Raw genomic sequence first — 27,898 nt, 5'->3', positions numbered from 1 at the left:
TGCTAATAGTTTATTTTTTATCAATTAACAAAATGCAAAGTCATTGCACAGAACCAATATTTGGTGTACCCAGCATCAATTGTTCCAGGTACATTTGCACCAAGTCAGGGAGTTTGTAGGATTATAGTCAAAATTTAAAGGAGCCCATACACTGCTGCGATGTCTCACAGCAATGTATGGACACCCGATACCCTGCTAGCCGCCCGGGACCTTCCCGGTGGCAGAAACGCATGCGATCCGTCACAATTTGTTGTGATGGATCGCATGCGTCCCTGCTTCCCGTCCGCCAATCAGGAGCCGCTAGGCCGCAAGGCGGCCAATAGCGGCATTCGGGAGGCGGAGCCGCACGATGTACACAAACACCGTGCTGCTCTCTGCTGTCCGGGCTGGTTTCGCGTGTCGTTTTTTTTTTTTTGCAAAGACCCTTACCTGGACTACGTCGCCCTGGGACAGGTGAGTATGGTTTCCTTCCACAGCTTCCTCCATGGATTTCGTCGGACTCCGGACCGCCGACAGCGAGGACGACATGGACAGCGACGTCGACATGGAGCCAGAAGACGACACAGGACCAGAAGACGACACAGGACCAGGGCTACCTTCGGGATGAAGATAGGTAAGTATCAGTATGTAAGGGCTTTTTATGTATTAAAGTTTTATTTTAAGTGTGTGTCAGTGTGTTTTATTTTACTATTTTTAATACTGTGGCACTACAAGACCCAGCGGGCCCTTTAATGCCCCGCAGGCTGGGACTTGTGGTTCTCCAAGTCCCAGCTTGCGGGGGAGGCTTGCTGGGACTCATAGTGCCCCAGTATTAGACAATAGATTATTCTATTTTTTACACCACTATCAGCTCGATGCCCACCGCCCAGGGGCATCGAGGACAGCACCAGGCTTCAGCCTGGTCAGGTAAGTCCTGGAGGGGGGGGACCCCTTTATTGTGGGGGTCCCCACTCAGGGGTCCCCACAGGGGCCCACGCTGACTGGTCAGGGGGTTAATGCTTTGGCCAGGGGGACTTGTATAAAAAGTCTCCCCCCGGCTGTGGCATTACCCTGCTGGCTGGTTTGGCCTAGGGCTGGTTCTTAAAATACGGGGGACCCCTAGTCATTTTGTCCCCCGTATTTTGGGAACCAGCCCCGGACCTGGAGCCTGGGGCTGGTTGTTAAAAATCGGAGAACCCCTATTTGTCGGGTTCCCCTCATTTTTAATTACTGGCCCCTGCTCTTTCAGCCTGGTGCTGGTTACAGCTGTGGGGGGGGGACCCCACGCTGATTTTTTTTTAATATTTATTTTTTTTTCTATTTTTTTTTACACTAAAGCCTGCACGGATCTGACTGATCCGTGCAGGCTAAAGACAAATACGACAGGGAAAGCAAGGTGTATTTTCCTGTCATATTTACGTGGGTGTTTCACACCACTTAGCAGCCGTATTATCAGTACAAGATGTGGAAAATAAGTGGCAGACACAAAAGAGTGTCTGTCGCTTTAAGAAGCGCGGACCTGCTCAGTAATTAAATGACCAAGTTTTTTAGTAAAGAATATAAAACATTTTATTAAAATAACATAACAAAATAATTAAAGATTCCCCCCCTCTTTACAATTCATGTGCACAATATCAACAGACAAACAGGACAGACAACAATGAACATATAATAAAAGCTTGATTAGCTGAGAATGCCGTTCGGTACAGTCACTTAAATTGTGGCAATGAATGAGGCAATAAATGAGGCTTTGTGCAAATTAGCTAGAGGCTTATAAGGTGTTTCATATAGTTACCGGTCCTGTACACTTGATTTGCGCTGTTTTAGATGGTAAATAGAACTCAGGTCAGTCTCTCCACGAATTACCAGAGATGTACTCCGGAAATAGCTGCAATGGGGACCTTCTCCTGTTGGACCAGCCAGCTAGGAAATTATTTGTAATCCACGTGTACTGCGCTTCTGCAGGATCAGTGCAGGACCAGCGGTGAATAGGGCTCAAAAACGCGTTTCTCCGCCTGTTACTGGAATCGGCGGCTTCCCCAGTAACAGGCGGAGAAACGCGTTTTTGAGCCCTATTCACCGCTGGTCCTGCACTGATCCTGCAGAAGCGCAGTACACGTGGATTACAAATAATTACCTAGCTGGCTGGTCCAGCAGGAGAAGGTCCCCATTTCCGGAGTATATCTCTGGTAATTCGTGGAGAGACTGACCTGAGTTCTATTTACCATCTAAAACAGCGCAAATCAAGTGTACAGGACCGGTAACTATATGAAACACCTTATAAGCCTCTAGCTAATTTGCACAAAGCCTCATTTATTGCCTCATTCATTGCCACAATCTAAGTAACTGTACCGAACGGCATTCTCAGCTAATCAAGCTTTTATTATATGTTCATTGTTGTCTGTCCTGTTTGTCTGTTGATATTGTGCACATGAATTGTAAAGAGGGGGGGAATCTTTAATTATTTTGTTATGTTATTTTAATAAAATGTTTTATATTCTTTACTAAAAAAACTTGGTCATTTAATTACTGAGCAGGTCCGCGCTTCTTAAAGCGACAGACACTCTTTTGTGTCTGCCACTTATTTTCCACATCTTGTAATATTTAAGGGATAGACACTCCCTATATAAAGAATCAGCGATTATCCTGCCCAGTTAAATAAATAAATAATTGATTGAATCACTGCCCCTGTCAAAGTGACAGATCTATGTACACTTCTTTATGGTGTTAAATATATACCCATTGGGGAAGCTATAAATCACCTTTTGGGAACTAGAGATCTAGCACGACTAGCGCTACGGAGTGGCCCTAGGGTCACTAAATTTTTCTGGTGGTATTATCAGTACGGCTGCTTAGTACATCAGGAACCACCATTCTTTTGAATGGTGATTTCTGTCGTATCCTATCGATGGTGTAGACATTCGTATTTGTAAATACAAATACGAATGTTCCATCTTTAGGAATACGAATTGTTGTATTTTCGGGATTGTAAATCCCGAAAATACAAATTCGTAAAAAAAAGGTGTATTTCTCCCTACGAATACACCTTTTTTCTACGAATCCATTTTGGTAAATTTCCCCCTTTATCACTTCACCGAGCTTAATAAATCGACCCCTTTGTTAGTAATCTCTTTGCCTTAAGTATTGTTTTTTTTAGGGTAAGGTCTCCTTTTAGTTTGTTAGTATACTAATCTACAGTCCATTGTTATATTGAGCCATCAATAAAGACTACCTTACTGTGTAGCCAGACATTTATGTGAAGTACCTTTACTTGTTCCCTCGGCCGCCCGGCTGCTGGTGCTTATCAACAGTGAATGCAGCTTTTTCTGGAGTGTTTGAGCGGCGGCAGCCCGTACTGCCTGAACAAAAAAGTGAAAAAACAGAATGATACAATGGTAGCTTTAAGGTTTACTCGTTTCTCCCCCTGTGGTCGATTTTGGCGGCTTCCTCAGAACCAGTGTATTGCTGCAGTATTGTCCCTGTATGCTTTATAAAGCGATAAAGCCTGTTTACTTCAGGGTTGCCGACTTTCAAAAAATCCTCTCCGGGAGAAGCCTGGAGAGGAATCTTGCATTACGAGTTTTGGGGGCTGGGCTTAATGGTGATGTCATTAAGCCCCACCCCCATTACGGCAAATAGCCGAAATAACTGATATCCATGGAGGGGGCGGGGCTAAAATGACACGATTGTGCCGTTTTAGCTCCGCCCCCTCCCCTGAGACCCGCGGATTGCGGCATTTAAATGCCGCGATGGGGGGGGGGGCTCAGTGGGGGTCCCCCTGATTCCGGGAGGAAGGACCCGATTTTCGGGAGACTCCCGCAAATTCCGGGAGGGTCGGCAACCCTGGTTTACTTCTGGGTTTGCCCAGCTGCTTTAACTTCCTGTATGAAGTCAGAGCGGGGCCTGACCCAATCATCGGTCATATGGTTTTTCGCAGCAACAAAAGACAAGGTAGTTATACTGCATCAGCAAGGTCTCTCCCAGGCAAAGATTTCAAAGCAGATTGTGGTTTTAGAATGTGCTGTTCAGGTTTTTGGAAGCAGATAGAAACAAATAACGTTGAGGGCTGTAGATTCAGTGCTCTGCCATTAAAACCAGATGAAAGACACATCATGCTTCCCTGTGAAATTGGAAGACATCCAGCAGTACCATCAGCTCAGTTCAGCAAATGGATTTGGTCAGGATGAATGTTGTCTTCAATGCTCAAATACATGCAGATACTTATCCATCATGCAATATCATCTGGGGATCATCCGATTCATTCCAAATTTATTCTACAGCAGGACAGTGACCCCAAACGTACAGCCAGACATGTCATCAAGAACTATCTTCAGAGTAAACAAGAACGAGGAGTCCTGGAAAAGCCCTGATCTCATCATCACCGAGTCTGTCTGAAGGACATCCACAGAAGATCTGGGGTCAGTTCTCCAAGATGTTTGGGACAATCTCACTACCGGGTTCCTTCACAAACTGTGTGCAAGTACCTAGGAGACCTGATGCTGTTTTCAAAGTAGCCAGCGGTATCTCCAGATATTTTGACTTTTCTGTTCAATTACGATTTTGTTTATTGATAAAAATAAATTATGAACACGTCTATTTCTGAAAACATTCTGACTGTGCAGCTTTTATTCTGCAGCTGTCTAAAACGTTTGCACAGTATTGTTTATATAAAGAGTCACCGACCTTGATGACCTTTTCGTTATAGAATGTCTGTCGGGACAAGTGGACAGTAGCTATGAGCCTCCGGAACCAGTGTCAGACCGCGAAGGGTCAGTGCAGAGAGACCAGCCTATGCTTGGTGCTACCACCAAGGAACCTGTTACCATAGAGGATCGTCCCTCTGTATCCAGCTTGCAGGAGAAACCCTCAATGCCTGGAGATACAGAAGGTATCAGGACTTTTCCTTTAGATACATCCCTAACTAAACCTGTGTTTGTATACATGTATATGTCAGTGACCACTTTTACTTTTTACTTCTAGAATGTTTGTTGGGACAACCGGACAACAGTTGTGACGTTCCAGAGCGTGTGCCAGGGTCAGCAAGGGGAGTAGGTGGAGCCCAGGCATTGCTTGGTGCTATCAGGAAAGGAATTTCCAGAGACCTTCCCTCAGCAACCGGCTTACATGAGAAACAGTCGCAGTCTGGAGATACAAAAGGTATCAGGACTTTCCCTGTAGTCTCCTCCCTAACTAAACCGGATGTGTGGCGGTTTTCCCAGTATGGCGGTTTTCTCAGTTGTGCCTTTGTAGAGAAAGGTCAATGGTTCACCTGCGACAGGGTAGTGCAGGACACTGTGTAAAACTGAATTATTCAGCAACCAAGGAGTTTCTTCACTCCCTTCCTATGCGCTGGAATCAGTGCATCAATGTAACATGAACTGTAATTAAATATTCTTTACATACAACCGTTAACCATTTTTACTTTTTATTTCTAGAATGTTTGTCCGGACAAGTGGACAGTAGCTATGAGCCTCCAGAACCAGTGTCAGACTGCGAAGGGACAGTGCAGGGAGACGAGGCTATGCTCGGTGTTACAAAGGAACATGTTACCAGAGACCTTCTCTCAGTAACTGAGAAACTCTCATGGTCTGGAGATACAGAAGGTATCAGGACTTTCCCTGTAGACTCCTCCCTAACTAAACCTGTGTCTGTATATATATGACAGTCGTCAGTGACCATTTTTACTTTTTAATTCTAGAACGTTTGTTGGAACAACCAGACAAAATCTGTGACGTTCCAGAGCGCATGTCAGGGACAGGCAGGGGAGTAGGTGGAGCCCAGGCTTTGCTTGGTGCTATCAGGAAAGGCGTTTCCAAGGAAGGTCCTCGCTCAGCATCCAGCTTATGGGAGAAGTCCTCAAAGTCTGACATTGGGAAAGGTATCCGTCACTCATTAGAGGTTGAGTATTTCTTATCCAAAATGCTCGGGACCAGAAGAATTTTGGATATTGGATTATTCCGTATTTCAAAATATTTTTATATTTCAATGAGGTATCTTGCATTTATGTTGTACAAACACATAAAGTACACATAAATATATTTTATTTGTGCATAAAACAAGGCTCCAAAACATGACACAAAGTTTGTGTACTATCTCAGATACTGAATTTGAATGCAAAGCAATCATTAGTGCCAGTTACATGTCCTATCCTCAGTAGTGCCAGTTACAGATGTCCCCAGTAGTGCCAGTTACATATCATGTCCCCAGTAGTGCCAGTTACATATCATGTCCTCAGTAGTGCCAGTTACATATCATGTCCCCAGTAGTGCCAGTTACATATCATGTCCTCAGTAGTGCCAGTTACATATCATGTCCTCAGTAGTGCCAGTTACATATCATGTCCTCAGTAGTGCCAGTTACATATCATGTCCTCAGTAGTGCCAGTTAAATATCATGTCCCAAGTAGTGCTAGTTACAGATCATGTCCCCAGTAGTGCCAGTTACATATCAGGGGAAATTTACTAATATGAAAAACCGAGTTTTTCGTATTAGTATTTTTCCTACGACTGCATACGACTGTTTCAGTCGTATGCAAAGTCGTGTTCCGGAGGGTCATTTACAAAGCAGTCAGATACGACTGCTTTGTAACCCTCCGATGTCGTAGTAATTCGTATTAGTGGCCGTATATACGGCTGCTAATACGAATTATTTGTAGCAGTCTGCACGGATCAGTCAGATCCGTGCAGGCTGCAATGTGTAAAAAAAAATTAAATAAATAAATAAAAAAACGGCGAGGGGTCCCCCCCACAGCCGAAACCAGCACCAGGCTGACAGAGCCTGGAGTCGGTAATTAAAAATCAGGGAACCCGACAAATAGGGGTTCCCCGATTTTTAACAACCAGCCCCAGGCTCCTGCTCTGGGGCTGGTTCCCAAAATACGGGGGACAAAATGACTAGGGGTCCCCCGTATTTTAAGAACCAGCCCCAGGCAAAACCAGCCAGCAGGGTAATGCCACAGCCGGGGGGAGACTTTTTATGCAAGTCCCCCCGGCCAAAGCATTAACCCTACCGACCAGTCAGCCTGGCCAGGGGCCCTGGGGGAGTGGGGACCCCCCCAATAAAGGGGTCCCCCCCCCCTCCAGGACTTACCTGACCAGGCTGAAGCCTGGTGCTGTCCTCGATGCCCCTGGGCGGTGGGCATCGAGCTGATTATGGTGTAAAAAATAGAACAAACTATTGTTTTTTACTGTGGCACTACAAGTGCCAGCAAGCTGGGACTTGGAGAACCACAAGTCCCAGCCTGCTGGGCATTAAAGGGCCCGCTGGGTCTTGTAGTGGCACAGTAAAAAAAATAGTTAAATAAAACACACTGACACCCATTTTAAATAAAAGTTTAATACACACATTACATACATACTGATACTTACCTTTCTTGATCCCGTAGGTAGCCCTGGTCCTGATGTCCTGTGTCGTCCTCCAGGTCCATGTCGGCTGTCTGCGTCGTCCTCCAGGTCCATGTCGACGGTCCGTGTCGTCCTCCAGGTCCATGGCGGTGTCCGGGTCCGAAGAAATCCATGTTGGAGCTGTGGAAGGAAATCCTACTCACCTGGTCCTGCGCTGAAGAAGTCTTCTCTTGATCCGACGTAATCCAGGTAATGTTGAAGCTGTCGCCGGTCCCCGCTGTCTCCGCTGTCTCTGCATCGCGCTGAGGAGAGATGCTGAGATGTTTCATATTCGGCGCCTCTCCTCAGACTGAATTCTATTGGCCGCCTAGCAGGCCAATCAGGAGCCGAGAAAGTCGGCTCCTGATTGGCCTGCTAGGCGGCCAATAGAATTCAGTCTGAGGAGAGGCACCGAATATGAAACATCTCAGCATCTCTCCTCAGCGCGATGCAGAGACAGCGGAGACAGCGGGGACCGGCGACAGCTTCAACATTACCTGGATTACGTCGGATCAAGAGAAGACTTCTTCAGCGCAGGACCAGGTGAGTAGGATTTCCTTCCACAGCTCCAACATGGATTTCTTCGGACCCGGACACCGCCATGGACCTGGAGGACGACACGGACCGTCGACATGGACCTGGAGGACGACGCAGACAGCCGACATGGACCTGGAGGACGACACAGGACATCAGGACCAGGGCTACCTACGGGATCAAGAAAGGTAAGTATCAGTATGTATGTAATGTGTGTATTAAACTTTTATTTAAAATGGGTGTCAGTGTGTTTTATTTAACTATTTTTTTTACTGTGCCACTACAAGACCCAGCGGGCCCTTTAATGCCCAGCAGGCTGGGACTTGTGGTTCTCCAAGTCCCAGCTTGCTGGCACTTGTAGTGCCACAGTAAAAAACAATAGTTTGTTCTATTTTTTACACCATAATCAGCTCGATGCCCACCGCCCAGGGGCATCGAGGACAGCACCAGGCTTCAGCCTGGTCAGGTAAGTCCTGGAGGGGGGGGGGACCCCTTTATTGGGGGGGTCCCCACTCCCCCAGGGCCCCTGGCCAGGCTGACTGGTCGGTAGGGTTAATGCTTTGGCCGGGGGGACTTGCATAAAAAGTCTCCCCCCGGCTGTGGCATTACCCTGCTGGCTGGTTTTGCCTGGGGCTGGTTCTTAAAATACGGGGGACCCCTAGTCATTTTGTCCCCCGTATTTTGGGAACCAGCCCCAGAGCAGGAGCCTGGGGCTGGTTGTTAAAAATCGGGGAACCCCTATTTGTCGGGTTCCCTGATTTTTAATTACCGGCTCCAGGCTCCGTCAGCCTGGTGCTGGTTACGGCTGTGGGGGGGGGGGATGCAGTTAATTTGCCGGCGTTTGGGATCCCGGCGGTCGGGATCCCGACACTGGAATCCCGACCGCCGAAATCCCAAAACTTTCTCCCTCTGTGGGTGTCCACGACACCCATAGAGGGAGAATAAAATAGCGTGCCGAGCGTAGCGAGGCACCGGGCCCGCTGCGTGGCGAGCGCAGCGAGCCCGCAAGGGGGGGCCATCCATGTCCCCCCCTTGTCGGGATTTCGTCGGTCGGGATTCCAGTGTTGGGATTCCGACCGCCGGGATCCCGACCGCCGGCAAATCGTATCGGATCCGTGGGGGGGACCCCACGCCGTTTTTTTTTTTATATTTAATTTTTTTTATATTTTTTTACACTGAAGCCTGCACGGATCTGACTGATCCGTGCAGGCTTAAAGCAAATACGACATGAAAATGGTGTTCTATTTTCCTGTCGTATTTGCGTGGGTGTTTCACACCACTTAGCAGCCGTATTATCCATACGGCTGCTTAGTAAATCAGAAACCACCATTCTTTTGAATGGTGATTTCTCCTTCGGGAGACATCAGGGGCCACAGCTTTACAGTGGGTAATAGGAGTGGGAGAGAGCTCCAGCACCCTAGAGGATAACTTTAACTGCCTCCCAGGCAGTCAGGCTCCTCCCCTCCTATACCCCGCCTCCAGGCCAAGGACCTCAGTTTTTCTAGGGTGCTGGCAGGAGCCAGATGCACCCAAAAGAGGGGCTGCTATTTAGCAGCCATAACTTTAATATTTTTTTTTTATTTTTTTTTACACTGTAAGTGTCAGAGCAGCAGCGCTGGGGGTCTGAATAGACCCCTGCACTGCTGGCTCCAACACCCGGGTCCGGCGCTGCATCGCCACCCGCGGGTGGGGACCTGCAGCGGCCCCCGGGCACTGGGGAGCCTACAGCCACAGCCGGACGCCGGGAACCACAGGCGCCCCCTTCACACACGGGATGCACTGTGAGTAAGACACGCTCCCCGCCGGGAGCGTGCGCGATAGCGCAGCGAGGCGCATAGATGTGGCTGTCACAGCCGGCGAGGGGTGACCGCCGGCTGTGCTAGCTCGCCGCCCGTCCCGCTGGACCACCAGGGATACTAGTTTGTGGGCAGCAGCGCTGGTATGCGGGGCCGCCCGGCGCGCGCCGGATCCCCGCCATTTTACCAGCGCTGCATGAGGACACCTTCCCTATGGTCATTTGTTAGCAGGTGGAGGTGGCTCCCCCCACATCAGCCCCTCCCCCGGGGACAGTAGGCAGGGAACTGTGCTTGGCGCACAGAGAGTTCCCGCCACTGACATCCCTTCCTGTCTGCCTGGCTGCACGTGAGGAGGGACACGGAGAAGCTCCAGTGCCACCCGGGGTTCCACTCTTTAACTGCCAGGAGGCTTGGGCAAGTCCCCCCTGTACCTCTCCTGCGGGACACAGGTCACAGTTTCTGAGTGCTCCAGTCAGCCATAGCTGCTGCAAGAGCCTAGTGCCATTTGCCTTTCATTGCATTGTATGCCTTGTATGCTTGCTGTATATGTGTACTTATTAACCCAATAGCTGCTGCAGTGTATTTGGTGTCAGTTTGTACTTAGTCCTCCTGTACTTACAGTAATTATGCCCAACAAGGGCAAGTCCAAGAAGGGGGACGCCCCAGCATTGCTGTCATGCACAGCCTGTAATGCGGGCCTATCTCCCCTGGACTATGTACAGGACGGCGTATGCGCAAGCTGCTACAATGCGCAGGCGCTGCCCACGCCTACGGCCTCTTCTCAGGAGCCTGCTTGGGCCTCATCCCTTGTGCAGATGATGGCGCAGCTAGTTGATAAAGTCTCGGCTGCGCTGCCCCAGCAGCCCGTGCCGTCCTCATCGGCGGCGGGTGCAACCCCCCCAGCGTTGGATGCCCAGGGGGAGGGTTCATTGCCCGCAGATAGACGCAGGTCTTTAGTTAAAAGACCGGCGGCACTCCGACCCCTCCTCATGCATGATTCAGACGATGAGGAGGAGGAGCAAGACAATCAAGATGATGATAATGACGACTATGTGGAGGAGGCCGTCGATGACGCCATTGACGTCGCCGCTGACATTGGGGATGCCTTTGTTGGAGAGAACCCCCCGTCTCATAGACAGGATCCCCCATCTCGCCTTGATGTACCAGGCCTGATTACAGCGGTTAAGAAGGTCCTTCTAATAGACGACCACGCTGATCCGCCTGCGGAGTCGGGCCCTATATTTAAGCGCCCTAAACGCTCCTTAAGTCTATTTCCCAAGTCGGATAATCTTGACATGGTCATTAAAGAAGCTTGGGAGGTCCCTAATAGGAGGTTTGTCATTCACAAACGTTTCTCCTCCCTCTATCCTCTCCCCCAGGAGGACAGGACCCCCTGGGAGACAGCCCCCAGGGTAGACGCTCATGTGGCAAAACTGGTGAAAGCCTCTCTGTTGCCAATCCCTACAGCGTCTCTTAAGGATCAGGCGGATAGGAAGTTGGAAAACTTCCTGAAGCTTATCTACACCACGGCTGGAGCGGCCGGCAGGCCTGCCCTGGCATCAGCCTGGGTGGCTATGGCCCTAACTAAATGGACTGCTGTCATTACAGCAGGGGTGTCTGAGGGGGCCCCAGCAGAAACTCTACTACCGACTATAGAGTTGATACATCAGGCTGCCCTCTACTTAGGCGAGGCAGCTCTTGATTCCGCTACGCTCAGCAGTGGCCGCTCGCAGATCACTTTGGCTGCGTTCCTGGAAGGCTGACACGGACTCTAAGAAGGCCTTGGAAGCTCTTCCATTCGACGGTTCCCTCTTATTCGGTCCCGAGCTGGATAGGATGGTCGCTACGGTGGCAGCCTCAAAAACGGCTTTTCTACCATCCATCCCGACTACACGGCCCCGGCCGGCCTTTCAGTCCTTTCGGTTCCAGGGTCGTGGTAGGGGACAGGCCTTCTCCTCCAGATCTGCCCAGGGGGGCAGATCCTCCCGCCCTAGAGACAAGCGTCCTTGGGCCACCAGACGCCCTGATCCCAAGCCTGCAGACAAGCCCGCCGCATGACGGGGTGGGCCCCCACCTGGGGGATCCCAGGGTGGGCGGTCGTCTGTTGGAGTTTTCTCCCATCTGGTTGGAATCCACCACAGACGCGTGGGTTCAGGAGGTGGTCTCCCGGGGCTACTCCTTAACTTTTTGGCATCGCCCACCGACATCGTTCTTTTCCACGAGTCTTCCATCAGACCTGGAAAAGCGCAAAGCGTTAGAACAAGCAGTTCAACGTTTGCTTCAAGCAGGAGTCATCATACCCGTCCCCTGGACCCAAAGGGGTTCAGGGTTTTACGCCATCCTCTTCCTGGTCAGGAAACCAAACGGGTCCTACAGGCCCATACTCAACTTAAAGAAGCTGAACAAGTTTGTACGTGTTCCAAAGTTCAGGATGGAGACTCTGCTCTCCATTGTCCTGGCCCTTCAGCCAGGGGACTTCATGGCATCCTTGGACATACAGGATGCATACTTACACATCCCCATCCGTCCGGAACATCAGCGGTTCCTGCGCTTTGCCATACTGGACCAACATTTCCAGTTCAGGGCACTACCATTTGGTCTGTCCACTGCCCCCCGTGTGTTCACAAAGGTGATGGCAGTGATGGGCAGCAGTCTGCGCAGCCAGGGTATCCGGATACTCCCATATCTGGACGACCTGTTGATTCTCGCTCCCTCTGCAGACCTTCTTCGGGACCACCTGACTGTGGTGATACAGCTCCTGGAACGACACGGCTGGATCATCAATTGGGACAAGTCCTCACTGATTCCGGCACAGTCGATGGTTCACCTGGGGGCCAGGTTGGACACCATCCATCAGAGGATCTACCTGCCAGACGACCGTCGGCGGACCCTGCAGTCCCGAATTCGTCGGCTCCTAAATCCCCGACGGGTGTCCATGCATGCTTGCATGAAGGTTCTGGGTTCAATGGTGTCGACCTTCGACATGGCGGAATATGCCCAGTTCCACTCCCGCACACTTCAGAAGGAGATCCTCTCCAAGTGGTCAGGATCCTATCGTTCTCTCCGATCTCAGGTGATAACCTTATCGCCGGCAACTCGTCTCTCTCTCTCGTGGTGGCTCCTAGACCAGAACCTCACGATGGGACGGCCATTTTGGATCCACCAATGGACCCTTCTCACCACGGATGCCAGCCTCCGCGGTTGGGGAGCGGTCACTTGCCAGAGGTCATTCCAAGGACTTTGGTCTACGTCTGAGGCCAAGCTTCAAATCAATGTCCTCGAACTGAGGGCGGTCTTCCGAGCTCTTTGCCTGGCAGAACCCTGGCTGAAGGGTCATCCGGTGCAGGTCCAGTCGGACAATGCGACCACGGTGGCTTATATCAACCACCAGGGTGGCACCCGCAGCCGGGCAGCAATGGTGGAAACATCCCGCATCTTTCAGTGGGCGGAGAGGAAGATTCCTGCTCTATCAGCGGTCTTTATCCCGGGAGTCCAGAACTGGGAAGCGGACTTCCTAAGCCGTCAAACACTGAATGCCGGCGAATGGTCCCTCCATCAGGAGGTGTTCCAGATGCTGGTATGTCGGTGGGGCTTACCCGAAGTGGACCTGATGGCCTCTCAGCACAACCACAAGGTTCCCCTTTATGGATCCAGGGCTCGCGACCCGGCCGCCATCTTGGTGGACGCCCTGTCCGCTCCGTGGCCGTTCAGGCTGATGTACGCCTTCCCACCATTCTCCCTTCTATTGCGACTGATTCGCAAGCTGAAGGCGGAAGGGGGCACATTGATCCTGGTGGCTCCGCATTGGCCCAGACGAGTCTGGTTCTCAGATCTTCAGGCTCTGTCGGTGGCCCCCCCCGATTCGTCTGCCGTTGCGCCAGGACCTTCTCTCTCAGGGTCCGTGTCTGCATCCAGATCTGAGGCGCCTGGCTTTGACGGGGTGGCTATTGAAACCTCCCTCTTGAGATCTAGGGGGTTTAATGCACGAGTAATCTCCACCATGCTTAGAGCGAGGAAGGCTTCCTCGGCGAGGGCTTATCATCGTGTTTGGAGGGCCTACTTTATTTGGTGTAGGACTCGCCACTTCAATCCTAAGTCTTACCGCCTGGCTCGGATCCTATCTTTCTTACAGAAGGGCCTGGAGGCTGGATTGCGCTTATCTACCTTGAAGGTTCAAGTCTCGGCTTTGTCCATCTTGTTTCGCCGAAGATTAGCACTTTTGCGGGATGTCCGCACATTCCTGCAGGGGGTTTTGCACATCCAGCCTCCCTTTGTTCCCCCGGTTGCTCCTTGGGACCTTTCCCTTGTGCTATCTGCGCTTCAGAAACCGCCATTTGAGCCTTTGCGGTCAGTGGACCTGTGTTGGCTCACCTGGAAAACGGTTTTCCTATTGGCAATAGCGTCAGCTCGGAGGGTGTCCGATCTGTCTGCCCTGTCTTGTAAGTCCCCTTTCCTGGTTTTGCATAATGACCGGGCGGTCCTTCGTACCGTCCTTTCTCACTTACCAAAGGTGGTATCCAGTTTCCACGTTAACCAGGAGATCGTGGTTCCAGCCTTTCAGGGGTCAGATGCGTCTCCGGATCAATCCTCCTTGGATGTTGTCCGGGCGTTGCGCATCTACGTGCGCCGCTCTCGGTCCTTTCGCAAGTCGGACTCGCTCTTTGTGCTGTATGGCTTTCAGAAGCGGGGATGGCCGGCCACTAAACAGACTATTGCCCGCTGGCTTCGTTCTGTCATCAGGCAGGCATACCTGGGCGCCTCCCTTCCGGTTCCGGCTGGTATCCGGGCACATTCCACCAGGTCTGTGGGGGCGTCTTGGGCTGTTCGGGGCGGTGCAACAGCTGAGCAAATTTGCAGAGCTGCGACATGGTCGTCAGCTGCTACTTTCTTGCGTTTTTACGCTTTTGATACGTTTGCCTCCCAGGACTCTGCCTTTGGGCAGAGTGTGTTGGCTACGGCACAGGCGCGTCCCCACCCATAGGTGGCTGCTTTAGGACGTCCCACTGTAAAGCTGTGGCCCCTGATGTCTCCCGAAGGAGAAAATGAGATTTATGTCTTACCTGGTAAATCTCTTTCTTCGAGGACATCAGGGGCCACAGGGATCCCTCCCTGCCGTGCCTGCTTCAGTTACGTTAAAGTTACGTTTCACTGGTTATATTACTCCTCTTTTGAGGGTACTAACATGTTTCAGAATGTGTCTCTGTGTGGTGCTTCTCTTCCTTCTCTCTTGTCTCCTGCCATGGCTTGTTAAAAAAACTGAGGTCCTTGGCCTGGAGGCGGGGTATAGGAGGGGAGGAGCCTGACTGCCTGGGAGGCAGTTAAAGTTATCCTCTAGGGTGCTGGAGCTCTCTCCCACTCCTATTACCCACTGTAAAGCTGTGGCCCCTGATGTCCTCGAAGAAAGAGATTTACCAGGTAAGACATAAATCTCATTTTCTGTCGTATCCTATCGATGGTGTAGACATTCGTATTTGTAAATACAAATACGAATGTTCCATCTTTAGGACTACGAATTGTTGTATTTTTGGGATTGTAAATCCCGAAAATACAAATTCGTTAAAAAAAGGTGTATTTCTGCCTACGAATACACCTTTTTTCTACGAATCCATTTTGGTAAATGTCCCCCATCATGTCCCCAGTAGTGCCAGTTACATATCATGTCCCCAGTAGTGCTAGTTACATATCATGTCCTCAGTAGTGCCAGTTACATATCATGTCCTCCGTAGTGCCAATTACATATCATGTCCCCAGTAGTGCCAGTTACATATCATGTCCTCAGTAGTGCCAGTTACATATCATGTCCCCAGTAGTGCCAGTTACATATCATGTCCCCAGTAGTGCCAGTTACATATCATGTCCCCAGTAGTGCCAGTTACATATCATGTCCCCAGTAGTGCCAGTTACATATCATGTCCCCAGTAGTGCCAGTTACATATCATGTCCCCAGTAGAGAGACGAGGCTATGCTCAGTGTTACAAAGGAACATGTTACCAGAGACCTTCTCTCAGTAACTGAGAAACTCTCATGGTCTGGAGATACAGAAGGTATCAGGACTTTCCCTGTAGACTCCTCCCTAACTAAACCTGTGTCTGTATATATATGACAGTCGTCAGTGACCATTTTTACTTTTTATTTCTAGAACGTTTGTTGGAACAACCAGACAAAATCCGTGACGTTCCAGAGCGCGTGTCAGGGACAGGCAGGGGAGTAGGTGGAGTCCAGGCTTTGCTTGGTGCTATCAGGAAAGGCGTTTCCAAGGAAGGTCCTCGCTCAGCATCCAGCTTATGGGAGAAGTCCTCAAAGTCTGACATTGGGAAAGGTATCCGTCACTCATTAGAGGTTGAGTATTTCTTATCCAAAATGCTCGGGACCAGAAGAATTTTGGATATTGGATTATTCCGTATTTCAAAATATTTTTATATTTCAATGAGGTATCTTGCATTTATGTTGTACAAACACATAAAGTACACATAAATATATTTTATTTGTGCATAAAACAAGGCTCCAAAACATGACACAAAGTTTGTGTACTATCTCAGATACTGAATTTGAATGCAAAGCAATCATTAGTGCCAGTTACATGTCCTATCCTCAGTAGTGCCAGTTACAGATGTCCCCAGTAGTGCCAGTTACAGATGTCCCCAGTAGTGCCAGTTACATATCATGTCCTCAGTAGTGCCAGTTACATATCATGTCCTCAGTAGTGCCAGTTACATATCATGTCCCCAGTAGTGCCAGTTACAAATGTCCAAAGTAGTGCCAGTTAAATATCATGTCCCCAGTAGTGCTAGTTACATATCATGTCCTCAGTAGTGCCAGTTACATATCATGTCCTCAGTAGTGACAGTTACATATCATGTCCTCAGTAGTGACAGTTACATATCATGTCTCCAGTAGTGCCAGTTACATATCATGTCCTCAGTAGTGCCAGTTAAATATCATGTCCCCAGTAGTGCTAGTTACAGATCATGTCCCCAGTAGTGCCAGTTAAATATCATGTCCCCAGTAGTGCCAGTTACATATCATGTCCCCAGTAGTGCCAGTTAAATATCATGTCCCCAGTAGTGCTAGTTACAGATCATGTCCCCAGTAGTGCCAGTTACATATCATGTCCCCAGTAGTGCCAGTTACATATCATGTCCCCAGTAGTGCCAGTTACATATCATGTCCCCAGTAGTGCCAGTTACAGATCATGTCCCCAGTAGTGCCAGTTACATATCATGTCCCCAGTAGTGCCAGTTACAGATCATGTCCCCAGTAGTGCCAGTTACATATCATGTCCCCAGTAGTGCCAGTTACATATCATGTCCCCAGTAGTGCTAGTTATATATCATGTCCCCAGTAGTGCCAGTTACATATCATGTCCCCAGTAGTGCCAGTTACATATCATGTCCTCAGTAGTGCCAGTTACATATCATGTCCCCAGTAGTGCCAGTTACATATCATGTCCCCAGTAGTGCCAGTTACATATCATGTCCCCAGTAGTGTCAGTTACATATCATGTCCCCAGTAGTGCCAGTTACATATCATGTCCCCAGTAGTGCTAGTTACATATCATGTCCCCAGTAGTGGCCAGTTACATATCATGTCCCCAGTAGTGCCAGTTACATATCATGTCCTCAGTAGTGCTAGTTACATATCATGTCCCTAGTAGTGGCCAGTTACATATCATGTTCCCAGTAGTGCCAGTTACATATCATGTCCCCAGTAGTGCCAGTTACAGATGTCCCCAGTAGTGCCAGTTACATATCATGTCCCCAATAGTGCCAGTTACATATCATGTCCTCAGTAGTGCCAGTTACATATCATGTCCCCAGTAGTGCCAGTTACATATCATGTCCTCAGTAGTGCCAGTTACATATCATGTCCTTAGTAGTGACAGTTACATATCATGTCCCCAGTAGTGCCAGTTACATATCATGTCCTCAGTAGTTCCAGTTACATATCATGTCCTCAGTAGTGCCAGTTACCTATCATGTCCCCAGTAGTGCCAGTTACATATCATGTCCCCAGTAGTGCCAGTTACATATCATGTCCCCAGTAGTGCCAGTTACATATCATGTCCCCAGTAGTGCCAGTTACATATCATGTCCCCAGTAGTGCCAGTTACATATCATGTCCCCAGTAGTGCCAGTTACATATCATGTCCCCAGTAGTGCCAGTTACATATCATGTCCCCAGTAGTGCCAGTTACATATCATGTCCCCAGTAGTGCCAGTTACATATCATGTCCCCAGTAGTGCCAGTTACATATCATGTCCCCTGTAGTGCCAGTTACATATCATGTCCCCAGTAGTGCCAGTTACATATCATGTCCCCAGTAGTACTAGTTACATATCATGTCCCCAGTAGTGCCAGTTACATATCATGTCCTCAGTTGGGCCAGTTACATATCATGTCCTCAGTAGTGCCAGTTACATATCATGTCCTCAGTAGTGCCAGTTACATATCATGTCCCCAGTAGTGCCAGTTACATATCATGTCCTCAGTAGTGCCAGTTACATATCATGTCCTTAGTAGTGACAGTTACATATCATGTCCCCAGTAGTGCCAGTTACATATCATGTCCTCAGTAGTGCCAGTTACATATCATGTCCTCAGTAGTGCCAGTTACCTATCATGTCCCCAGTAGTGCCAGTTACATATCATGTCCCCAGTAGTGCCAGTTACATATCATGTCCCCAGTAGGGCCAGTTACATATCATGTCCTCAGTAGTGCCAGTTACATATCATGTCCTCAGTAGTGCCAGTTACATATCATGTCCCCAGTAGGGCCAGTTACATATCATTTCCTCAGTAGTGCCAGTTACATATCATGTCCTCAGTAGTGCCAGTTACCTATCATGTCCCCAGTAGTGCCAGTTACATATCATGTCCCCAGTAGTGCCAGTTACATATCATGTCCCCAGTAGTGCTTTTTAGCAAGAATTTTTGGTACTTGTTTCCTAGCACAGCGCCCACGATTTGCATCTTATGGCATCTTATGCATCGCATCGCATGCCATATAGCCGCATACAATACATGCGATGTGATGCGATACGATTTTTCCTAATGAGTGCTTACAATGTTAAATACACCCCCACGCCACCCTCACTATCAACGCGAATCCGAAGCGTATCGAGCCCGCGAGGGGCGGCGGTACGCATCCTCCGACCTTTTCATACCCCCACTATTCACGTCGGCGTGGAGTTGATTTTAGATAGTGTGGCGAGCGCAGCGAGCCACAGAGCCCGAAGCGTGGCGAGCCGCACGAGGGGATGCGTATTACTTTACATGTATTCCACGTCCCCTCGTCACACTATCTAACATCAACTCCACGCCGACGTGGATAGTGGGGGTATGAAAAGGTTGGAAAACGCGTACTGCCGCCCCTCGCGGGCTCGCTGCGCTCCCCACGCTTTGGGTTGGCGTTGCTTGTGGGGGGGGGCATTTTACATTGCAAGGACCCACCAGGGTGGTTGTACAATAAAAAATCGTATACCATCGCATTGTATGCGATACGATTTTTCATTGTACAATATCGCATCGCATCGTATACCATATTTAGTCTTATGGTATACGATGCGATGGGCGCCGTGCTAGGAAACAAGTACCGAACTTTTATTTATTTCACTTTCTAGAATATATGGTTTTCGGAATAATTTGCATAACGGATATTTGGATAAGGGATACTCAACCTGTCCAACAAATCTGTGGGACTGCCTGTCAAAGAGCTGTCAGCAGCTTCCAAAAGGAGACCGGGCAGTGTACATTGCCTGCCATAATGTGCTCCTAGATGCAGGGCTGCACTGGGCCCCGGTACTGTATTGGGGTGTGGCCTATATAGGAGGCATTTCCATTATTATAGGGGGCATCATCCATTTCCAGCCTTGGGTGCGGGGGAGAAATAATTCGACCATCAAATGATTTCTACAGCTCTCGCAGATCTAAGACACCTCCTATGGTGTCTTAGATCTATGGGCGCCCTGTCCAGGAACAGCCCGGGCAGCTGCCATCCTCTGACGTCAGCTGCCCGCCCCCTGCACCTGCGTCACCAAGCAATTTGCATTGGAACGTATGTCAGACCGCGAAGGGACAGTGCAGGGAGACGAGGCTATGCTCGGTGTTACTAAGGAACATGTTACCAGAGACCTCCCCTCAGTAACTGAGAAACTCTCATGGTCTGCAGATACAGAAGGTGCCAGGACTTCCCCTGTAGACTCCTCCCTAACTAAACCTGTGTATGTATACGTATGACAGTCACTTTTTATTTCTAGAACGTTTGTTGGAACAACCGGACAAAATCTGTGACGTTCCAGAGCGCGTGTCAGGGACAGGCAGGGGAGTAGGTGGAGTCCAGGCTTTGCTTGGTGCTATCAGGAAAGGCGTTTCCAAGGAAGGTCCTCGCTCAGCATCCAGCTTATGGGAGAAGTCATCAAAGTCTGACATTGGGAAAGGTATCCGTCACTCAGAACGAATCTGTGGGACTGCCGGTCAGGGAGCTGTTCAGCAGCTGCCAACATTGCCTGCCATAATGTGCCCCTAGACGCAGGGCCGCAGAGAGCAGCGCTGGGCCCCGGTACTGTATTGGGGTGTGGCCTATATAGGGGGGATGTTAATATTCCTAGGAAAAAAAACATTCAAAAAGAACTGTACACTGTACACCATTCCAACCGGAACGCGTTCCTCCTCCTCCGCCAGTGCCACCAAATGTACCACTTAGCTGGCTAATTAGTTTTCCAAGAACTGCTCATAAATGTTTTTTAAATAATTAAATTAGGTTAAGAACATTCATTTAAAACTTGTCCAGCTCTTTTTTATAATTGTTGTTTTTTTACATTTGAAAATAGTTTTGATATTTTTACAACGTCAGAGCCTGTTATTTCTGACATTATCAAACCATTGCAATATTGTGGCTTTTCACCCCCCCCCCCCCCTGCGGCTTATCTTCTCTACAGCCACCGGGTAGGGGGTGTGGCTAGGCTTCACGATCAGCAGTGATTGGCTGCATGGCAAGCACTTGGGTAGAGGACAAGTCAGACATTTTGGGACCCACGACTTACCAAATAGGAAGGGTGGGAAGGGGAGAGGGTTGGACGAAGAGAAAGAAATAATGGGGAGCTGATTGAGGCACTGCTGTGACTGGCTGACAGGAGCAGTGGGGTAGGATCTTAGGAGCACCAGCAGGGGGAGCAGGAGCAGACAGGGGTATCTACTCTATATGGATCACCTTTCACAGCTTCTTTTTCCTGCTTCTCTCCCAACACTGAGAAAACAAGCCGGCCCCTGGCAGATCTAGCTGGTGTGTAGCTGCACTGGAGCACGCATTTGGCATTGTGGGTGTACATGCAGGGCCAAACAGATGGGAACCGTAAGGAAATGAAGGGGGGGTGTCACCAGCTTTCAGCCTACGATTCCACTGGGTGCTGAAGGCTGAGCGCACGTTGTATATGGCTGAGATACCCCCCACCCTCCCACCATGGATCAGCCACTGCCAGCATTGAGCCCCGCTAGCTGTCCGGTCTGGAACACCAGTACCAGCAGTACCGCCCTCGTGGTTCTGTCCCTGACCAAGCAGCCTCTATTGGCTAGCCACATCTCTGTGATGGTGGTCACACACCTTGCCATGACACCCCTTAAGCATGGGCCCCTCCCACTGCATTCTCCTGGTAGGCCCTTCATGAGCCAGCCTTACACTTTGGCCCTTATTCTAGTTATGCAAGTCCACCAATGACTGCCTCCAGGCAATTTGCATGGGAACACCCATGATGCGCTGGGTGTTCCCATATGCTAATTGACTGGCCCACCCCTCCACGTCCCCCGCCCGGACTTCTGCATGCAAGCGCTGTGGGAGCTCGCATATAGTGACTGCACATGCGCATAAAAATCGATGCACATGCGGAGTCGCAAACAATCAGTTTAATCAGAATACCCCCCTTTATGTAGATTATATAGATAGTCAGGCAGTGACCATTATTGCTCTTCTCTTATAGAGTGTCTGTGCGGACAGTTGGAGGAAAGCTGTTACGCCCCTGAGCATGTATCAGAGAGAGAAGAGAACGTACGGGCAGACCAGGCTTTGCTGGCTGCGATCAGGAAACGTGTTCCAGAGGAAGGTCCTGGCTCAGCATCCAGCCTGCGTGAGAAACACTTGGAGCCTGGAGGTAAAACATCACAACTGCATTATATCAGGATGAGCACCTCTGAGCGTCTGAGGACGAGGAACAAGGCTCAGATTTCGGCAACATTTATCAATAAACATTTGTGGCTAAATCCCCGGGTGTTTTTTCGAGGGTTCGTTGAAAATAATTAGTATCCACCAAATCTATCAAATGGACCTGCTGCGATCCCTCCTGCACCTCCGCCAGGGTTCTATGGGAAATGTGAAGCTGCCCAGTGTATCAACACTGGGCAGCAGCGCATCACATTCCTGGGCAACCGCCATTCTGAGATGGCAGAGGCCCATGGTAGCCTATGGGCTACACATCGCACTGCTGCCGGGGTGATGCGGTCGGTGGGGATCAACGGCAACCGCGCATGCGACGGCCCACCCGGTGCTTGGCTCAGCACATCGCAGGGATGGGTTCCTTACGGAGCCCTGTCCATGCGAGCGGGGGATGATACATCCTGCCGTAAGGATCGCATTTTACACTGCAATCCTAGGTACCCAGGATATGGAGGTGGAACCCACATCCCTTTTTTCCAGGATGTGTGTTCCACCTCCATAGCCGGTGCCATCTTCCCAGTGGTATCCAGGAAGATAGGACATATGCACTAGGAAGCAGACCCGGAACCATCCAGCAAGCCTGGGTAATTGGGCCTAATTCTGGGTTTGACCCATCGCTGATATTTGCGTTAATTGTCAGTGGTTTTCCACTGCGTCTGCAATAAGTCACTGACAAGTCGCGCGGAGCAAGCGTCCCTTAGTGTGTACACACAGAGCACATTCACCATTGAGACGTATGGCCTCATAGCTATGGCTTAAGGTGATGTAAATCAGGTTATATACATGGTGCAGTAGCTAGGCAATTGAAGCTGACCTTGGGGTGGATAGCGTTCTCCCCGATGTACCTCTTGGCTAGGTTGCACAACGGAACCTACAGTAGGGAGCACGGTGCGGCTTCACAGCACCATAAATACTATTTTTAATTGTATTTTTTGGGAAAGAGACGTGGTCATGCCACCTTTCATTAGGACATGCCTTCCCCGTTATCTTGGCCTGGCCACCCAGGCTATGGGCATGTAAGCTGCCACTGGTACAGAGGTAATCCCTTAGGCCCCCTCTATGGGTCAGATGCCAGACTGCACATACATTATAGGGGCCCAAATAACGACCATTATTGCCCCTCTCTTATAGAGTGTCTGTGTGGACAGTTGGAGGAAAGTTGTTACACCCCAGAGAGAGAAGGGAACGTACGGGCAGACCAGGCTTTGCTGGCTGCGATCAGGAAACGTGTTACCAGGGAAGGTCCTGGCTCAGCATCCAGCCTGCGTGAGAAACACTTGGAGCCTGGAGGTAAAACATCACAAATTTTATTTATTTATTTGCAGTTTCTTATATAGCGCAGCAGATTCCGTTGCGCTTTACAATAGTAGACAGTGATAAAACAAACTGGGTAACAGACAGACTTGGTGGTTAGAGGGCCCTGCTGCAAGCTTACAATCTATTAGGTATATAGGAGGGAAACACAAGGACAGGCATCAGTAATAGCATAGCAGTCCCAACAAGTTACAAGTCCAGAAGGGAAGCTATATAATACATAAGTGCCTCAGAGGGTTATGCGTGTAGAACTTAAATATGATAGGCTTGCCTGAAGAGGTGAGTTTTCAGGGAACGCTTGAAAGTTTGGAGGCTAGCGGAGAGTCTAATTGTGCATGGAAGGGCATTCCATAGGATGGGAGCAGCCCGATGAAAGTCCTGTAATAGTGAATGGGAGCTAGTGATCCGCTCAGATGAGAGACGCAAATCTTGTGCAGAGCGGAGTGGTCGAGATGGGAGAAATTGTGTGATAAGTAGAGAGATATAAGCTGGTGCAGTATGGTTAATAGCTTTATATGCAAGTAGAAGTGTTTTATATTGAATACGGTAATATACAGGCAACCAATGGAGGGACTGGCAGAGCGGATCAGCAGAGGATGAGCGTCTTGCTAGGAAGAACAGCCTAGCAGCAGCATTTAAAATGGATTGCAGTGGTGAGAGTCTGTTCTTGGGAAGTCCAGTTAGGAGACTATTGCAATAATCAATGCGGGATATAATGAGTGCATGGATAAGAGATCTAGTAGTGTCTTGTGTGAGATACGGTCACAAAGCATTATATCAGGATGAGCACCTCTGAGCGTCTGAGGAACAAGGCTCAGGTCCAGGGGCGGAGGCATCTCACCTTGCTTGGGGTAGCATTCTTCAATAAATATTTGCGGCTAAATCCCCGAAAACACCCTTTTAGGGGGTATTAGCTGCAAATAATAAGTATCCCCTGAATGTATCAGGGGGGACTGCCAGGAATCTCAGATCCCTCCTGCACCGCAGCCAGTTGCCACCCCCATAGGTTTCTATGGGGGATGCGAAGCCGACCGATGTATTAACATCGAGCAGCAGCACATCGCGTCCCTGGGCTACCGGCATTCTGAGATGGCGGAAGCCCATTGTAGCCTTTGGGCTACACATTGCACTGCTGCTGGGGTGGTGCAGTTGGCAGGGAGTCAGCGCAGACACCCATCTCAGCACAACGCAGGGACAGGCTCTGTTTAGAGTCTTGTCCCTGTGAGCGGGGAATGATACATCCCACCATTAGCATCACATTTTACAACGCGGTCCTGGGCGGTAATATCATTGATAAATGGGCCCCTTGGTGCGGGATGTGGGTTCCACCTCCATGGCCAGTGCCATCTTCCCAGTGAACCATCCAGCAAGCCCTGGCAATTAGGCCTGATTCTGGGTGTGACCCATCGCTGATATTTGCGCTAATTGTCAGTGGTTTTCCACTATGTCAGCAGTAAGTCACTAACAAGTCGCGCGGAGCAAGCGTCCCATAGTGTGTGCACACCAAGCAAGCGTCACTTAGTGTGTGCGCACAGAGCAAGCGTCCCTTCGTGTGTGCGCACAGAGCAAGCATCCCATAGTGTGTGCGCACAGAACAAGAGTCCCTTAGTGTGTGCGCACAGAGCAAGCGTCCCATAGTGTGTGCACACCGAGCAAGCGTCACTTAGTGTGTGCGCACAGAGCAAGCGTCCCTTCGTGTGTGCGCACAGAGCAAGCGTCCCATAGTGTGTGCGCACAGAACAAGAGTCCCTTAGTGTGTGCGCACAGAGCAAGCGTCTCTTCGTGTGTGCGCACAGAGCAAGCGTCCCATAGTGTGTGCGCACAGAACAAGCGTCCCATAGTGTGTGCACACAGAACAAGCGTCCCATAGTGTGTGCACACAGAGCAAGCGTCCCTTAGTGTGTGCGCACAGAGCAAGCATCTCTTCGTGTGTGCGCACAGAACAAGCGTCCCATAGTGTGTGCGCACAGAGCAAGCGTCCCTTAGTGGGTGCGCACAGAGCAAGCGTCCCATAGTGTGTGCACACAGAGCAAGCGTCCCATATTGTGTGCGCACAGAACAAGCGTCTCTTAGTGTGTGCGCACAGAGCAAGCGTCCCATAGTGTTTGCGCACAGAGCAAGCGTCCCTTAGTGTGTGCACAGAGCAAGCGTCCCTTAGTGTGTGCGCACAGAGCAAGCGTCCCTTAGTGTGTGTGCATAGAGCAAGCGTCCCTTAGTGTGTGCGCACAGAGCAAGCGTCCCTTCGTGTGTGCGCACAGAGCAAGCGTCTCTTTGTGTGTGCGCACAGAGCAAGCGTCTCTTAGTGTGTGCGCACAGAGCAAGCGTCTCTTCGTGTGTGCGCACAGAACAAGCGTCCCATAGTGTGTGCGCACAGAGCAAGCGTCCCTTAGTGGGTGCGCACAGAGCAAGCGTCCCATAGTGTGTGCGCACAGAGCAAGCGTCCCATAGTGTGTGCGCACAGAACAAGCGTCCCTTAGTGTGTGCGCACAGAGCAAGTGTCCCATAGTGTTTGCGCACAGAGCAAGCGTCCCTTAGTGTGTGCGCACAGAGCAAGCATCCCTTAGTGTGTGCGCACAGAGCAAGCGTCCCTTCGTGTGTTCGCACAGAGCAAGCGTCTCTTCGTGTGTGCGCACAGAGCAAGCGTCCCATAGTGTTTGCACACAGAGCAAGCGTCCCTTAGTGTGTGCGCACAGAGCAAGCGTCCCTTAGTGTGTGCGCACAGAGCAAGCGTCCCTTCGTGTGTGCGCACAGAGCAAGCGTCCCTTAGTGTGTGCGCATAGAACAAGCGTCCCTTAGTGTGTGCGCACAGAGCAAGCGTCCCATAGTGTGTGCTCACAGAACAAGAGTCCCTTAGTGTGTGCGCACAGAGCAAGCGTCTCTTCGTGTGTGCGCACAGAGCAAGCGTCCCATAGTGTGTGCGCACAGAACAAGCGTCCCATAGTGTGTGCGCACAGAGCAAGCATCCCTTAGTGTGTGCGCACAGAGCAAGCGTCCCTTAGTGTGTGCGCACAGAGCAAGCGTCTCTTCGTGTGTGCGCACAGAACAAGCGTCCTATAGTGTGTGCGCACAGAGCAAGCGTCCCTTAGTGGGTGCGCACAGAGCAAGCGTCCCATAGTGTGTGCGCACAGAACAATCGTCCCTTAGTGTGTGCGCACAGAGCAAGCGTCCCTTAGTGTGTGCACACAGAGCAAGCGTCCCTTAGTGTGTGCGCACAGAGCAAGCGTCTCTTCGTGTGTGCGCACAGAGCAAGCGTCCCATAGTGTTTGCGCACAGAGCAAGCGTCCATTAGTGTGTGCGCACAGAGCAAGCGTCCCTTAGTGTGTGCGCACAGAGCAAGCGTCCCTTAGTGTGTACGCACAGAGCAAGCATCCCTTAGTGTGTGCGCACAGAGCAAGCGTCTCTTCGTGTGTGTGTACAGAGCAAGCGTCCCATAGTGTTTGCGCACAGAGCAAGCGCCCCTTAGTGTGTGCGCACAGAGCAAGCGTCCCTTAGTGTGTGCGCACAGAGCAAGCGTCCCTTAGTGTGTACGCACAGAGCAAGCGTCCCTTAGTGTGTGCGCACAGAGCAAGCATCCCTTAGTGTGTGCGCACACTAACAGTGTATGCTGGGAAATGTAGTTCAGCAACAGCTGGAGGGCCAAAGGTTCCCCATCCGTAGCTTAAGGTGATGTAAATCAGGTTATCTACATGGTGCAGTAGCTAGGCAATTGAAGCTGACCTTGGGGTGGATAGCGTTCTCCCTGTACCTCTTGGCTAGGTTGCACAATGGAACCTACAGTAGGGAGCACGGTGCGGCTTCACAGCACCATAAATACTATTTTTAATTGTATTTTTTGGGAAAGAGACGTGGTCATGCCACCTTTCATTAGGACATGCCTTCCCCGTTACCTTGGCCTGGCCACCCAGGCAATGGGCATGTAAGCTGCCACTGGTACAGAGGTAATCCCTTAGGCCCCCTCTATGGGTCAGATGCCAGACTGTGCACATACATTATAGGGGCCCATATAATGGGATTCGGTATGAAATCCCGACGGTCAAAATCCCGACAGGGTCAAATTCCAGAATGGGTCAAAATACCGTCATGGACAAAATCCCGACATTTAAAATCCCGACAGGGTCAAAATCCCGACATTTAAAATCCCGACAGGGTCAAAATCCCGACATATAGAATGTACAGGTGAAACAGTCTACATGCCTTTCGGTCGACAGGTGCGAGGTCGACATGGGTTTTTTCACTGTTTTTTGACCCGAATGTCGACACAGTCTACATGGACACAGTTGCAAGTGAACCGCAGCCCCTCGCATCGCTCGCTGCGCTTGGCACACTATTTTATTCTCCCACCACACCGTAGTGGATGGTATGTCGTTTCAAAGAACAGTGGGAAAAACCCATGTCGACCTCGCACCTGTCGACCCAAAGGCATGTAGACTGTTTCACCTGTACAATCTATGGCCGATATGTAATAGGGTGTGATTTTTAGACTTTTGCGATTTTTGGTCAAAATTGACCAAAATCGCATTTTTTCTAAAAATCGCACATGTAATAGGATGCGAGTCGCGGTAAAAATCGCATTTTTTACCGCGAAATCGCACATTTTAAAGATGCGATTTTCAGGCACGCTGAAAATCGCATCCAGATGTTTTCCCATAGTAAACTATAGAACTCGCATATGTAATAGGATGCGAGTT

General features: G+C 50.0%; 1 protein-coding gene across 4 annotated transcripts in view; it reads left to right on the top strand.

The window, feature by feature from the left end:
• Positions 1-27,898, top strand: part of LOC146037303 (uncharacterized) — a 49,560-nt gene that overhangs the window by 7,101 nt on the left and 14,561 nt on the right. For all 4 annotated transcript variants that reach the window (XM_083161355.1, XM_083161356.1, XM_083161358.1 and 1 more), the window contains 8 exons: positions 4,685-4,867; positions 4,960-5,136; positions 5,415-5,582; positions 5,678-5,857; positions 15,831-16,010; positions 19,948-20,127; positions 21,664-21,834; positions 23,028-23,186. In XM_083161355.1, coding sequence (XP_083017481.1) covers positions 4,685-4,867; positions 4,960-5,136; positions 5,415-5,582; positions 5,678-5,857; positions 15,831-16,010; positions 19,948-20,127; positions 21,664-21,834; positions 23,028-23,186 — 1,398 coding nt within the window. The remainder of the gene's footprint in view (positions 1-4,684; positions 4,868-4,959; positions 5,137-5,414; positions 5,583-5,677; positions 5,858-15,830; positions 16,011-19,947; positions 20,128-21,663; positions 21,835-23,027; positions 23,187-27,898) is intronic.

The sequence above is a fragment of the Crinia signifera genome, chromosome 9, assembly GCF_055691185.1.
Source record: "Crinia signifera chromosome 9, ASM5569118v1, whole genome shotgun sequence".
Lineage (NCBI taxonomy): Eukaryota > Metazoa > Chordata > Amphibia > Anura > Myobatrachidae > Crinia > Crinia signifera.
This window is presented reverse-complemented; position numbering and strand designations above follow the sequence as displayed.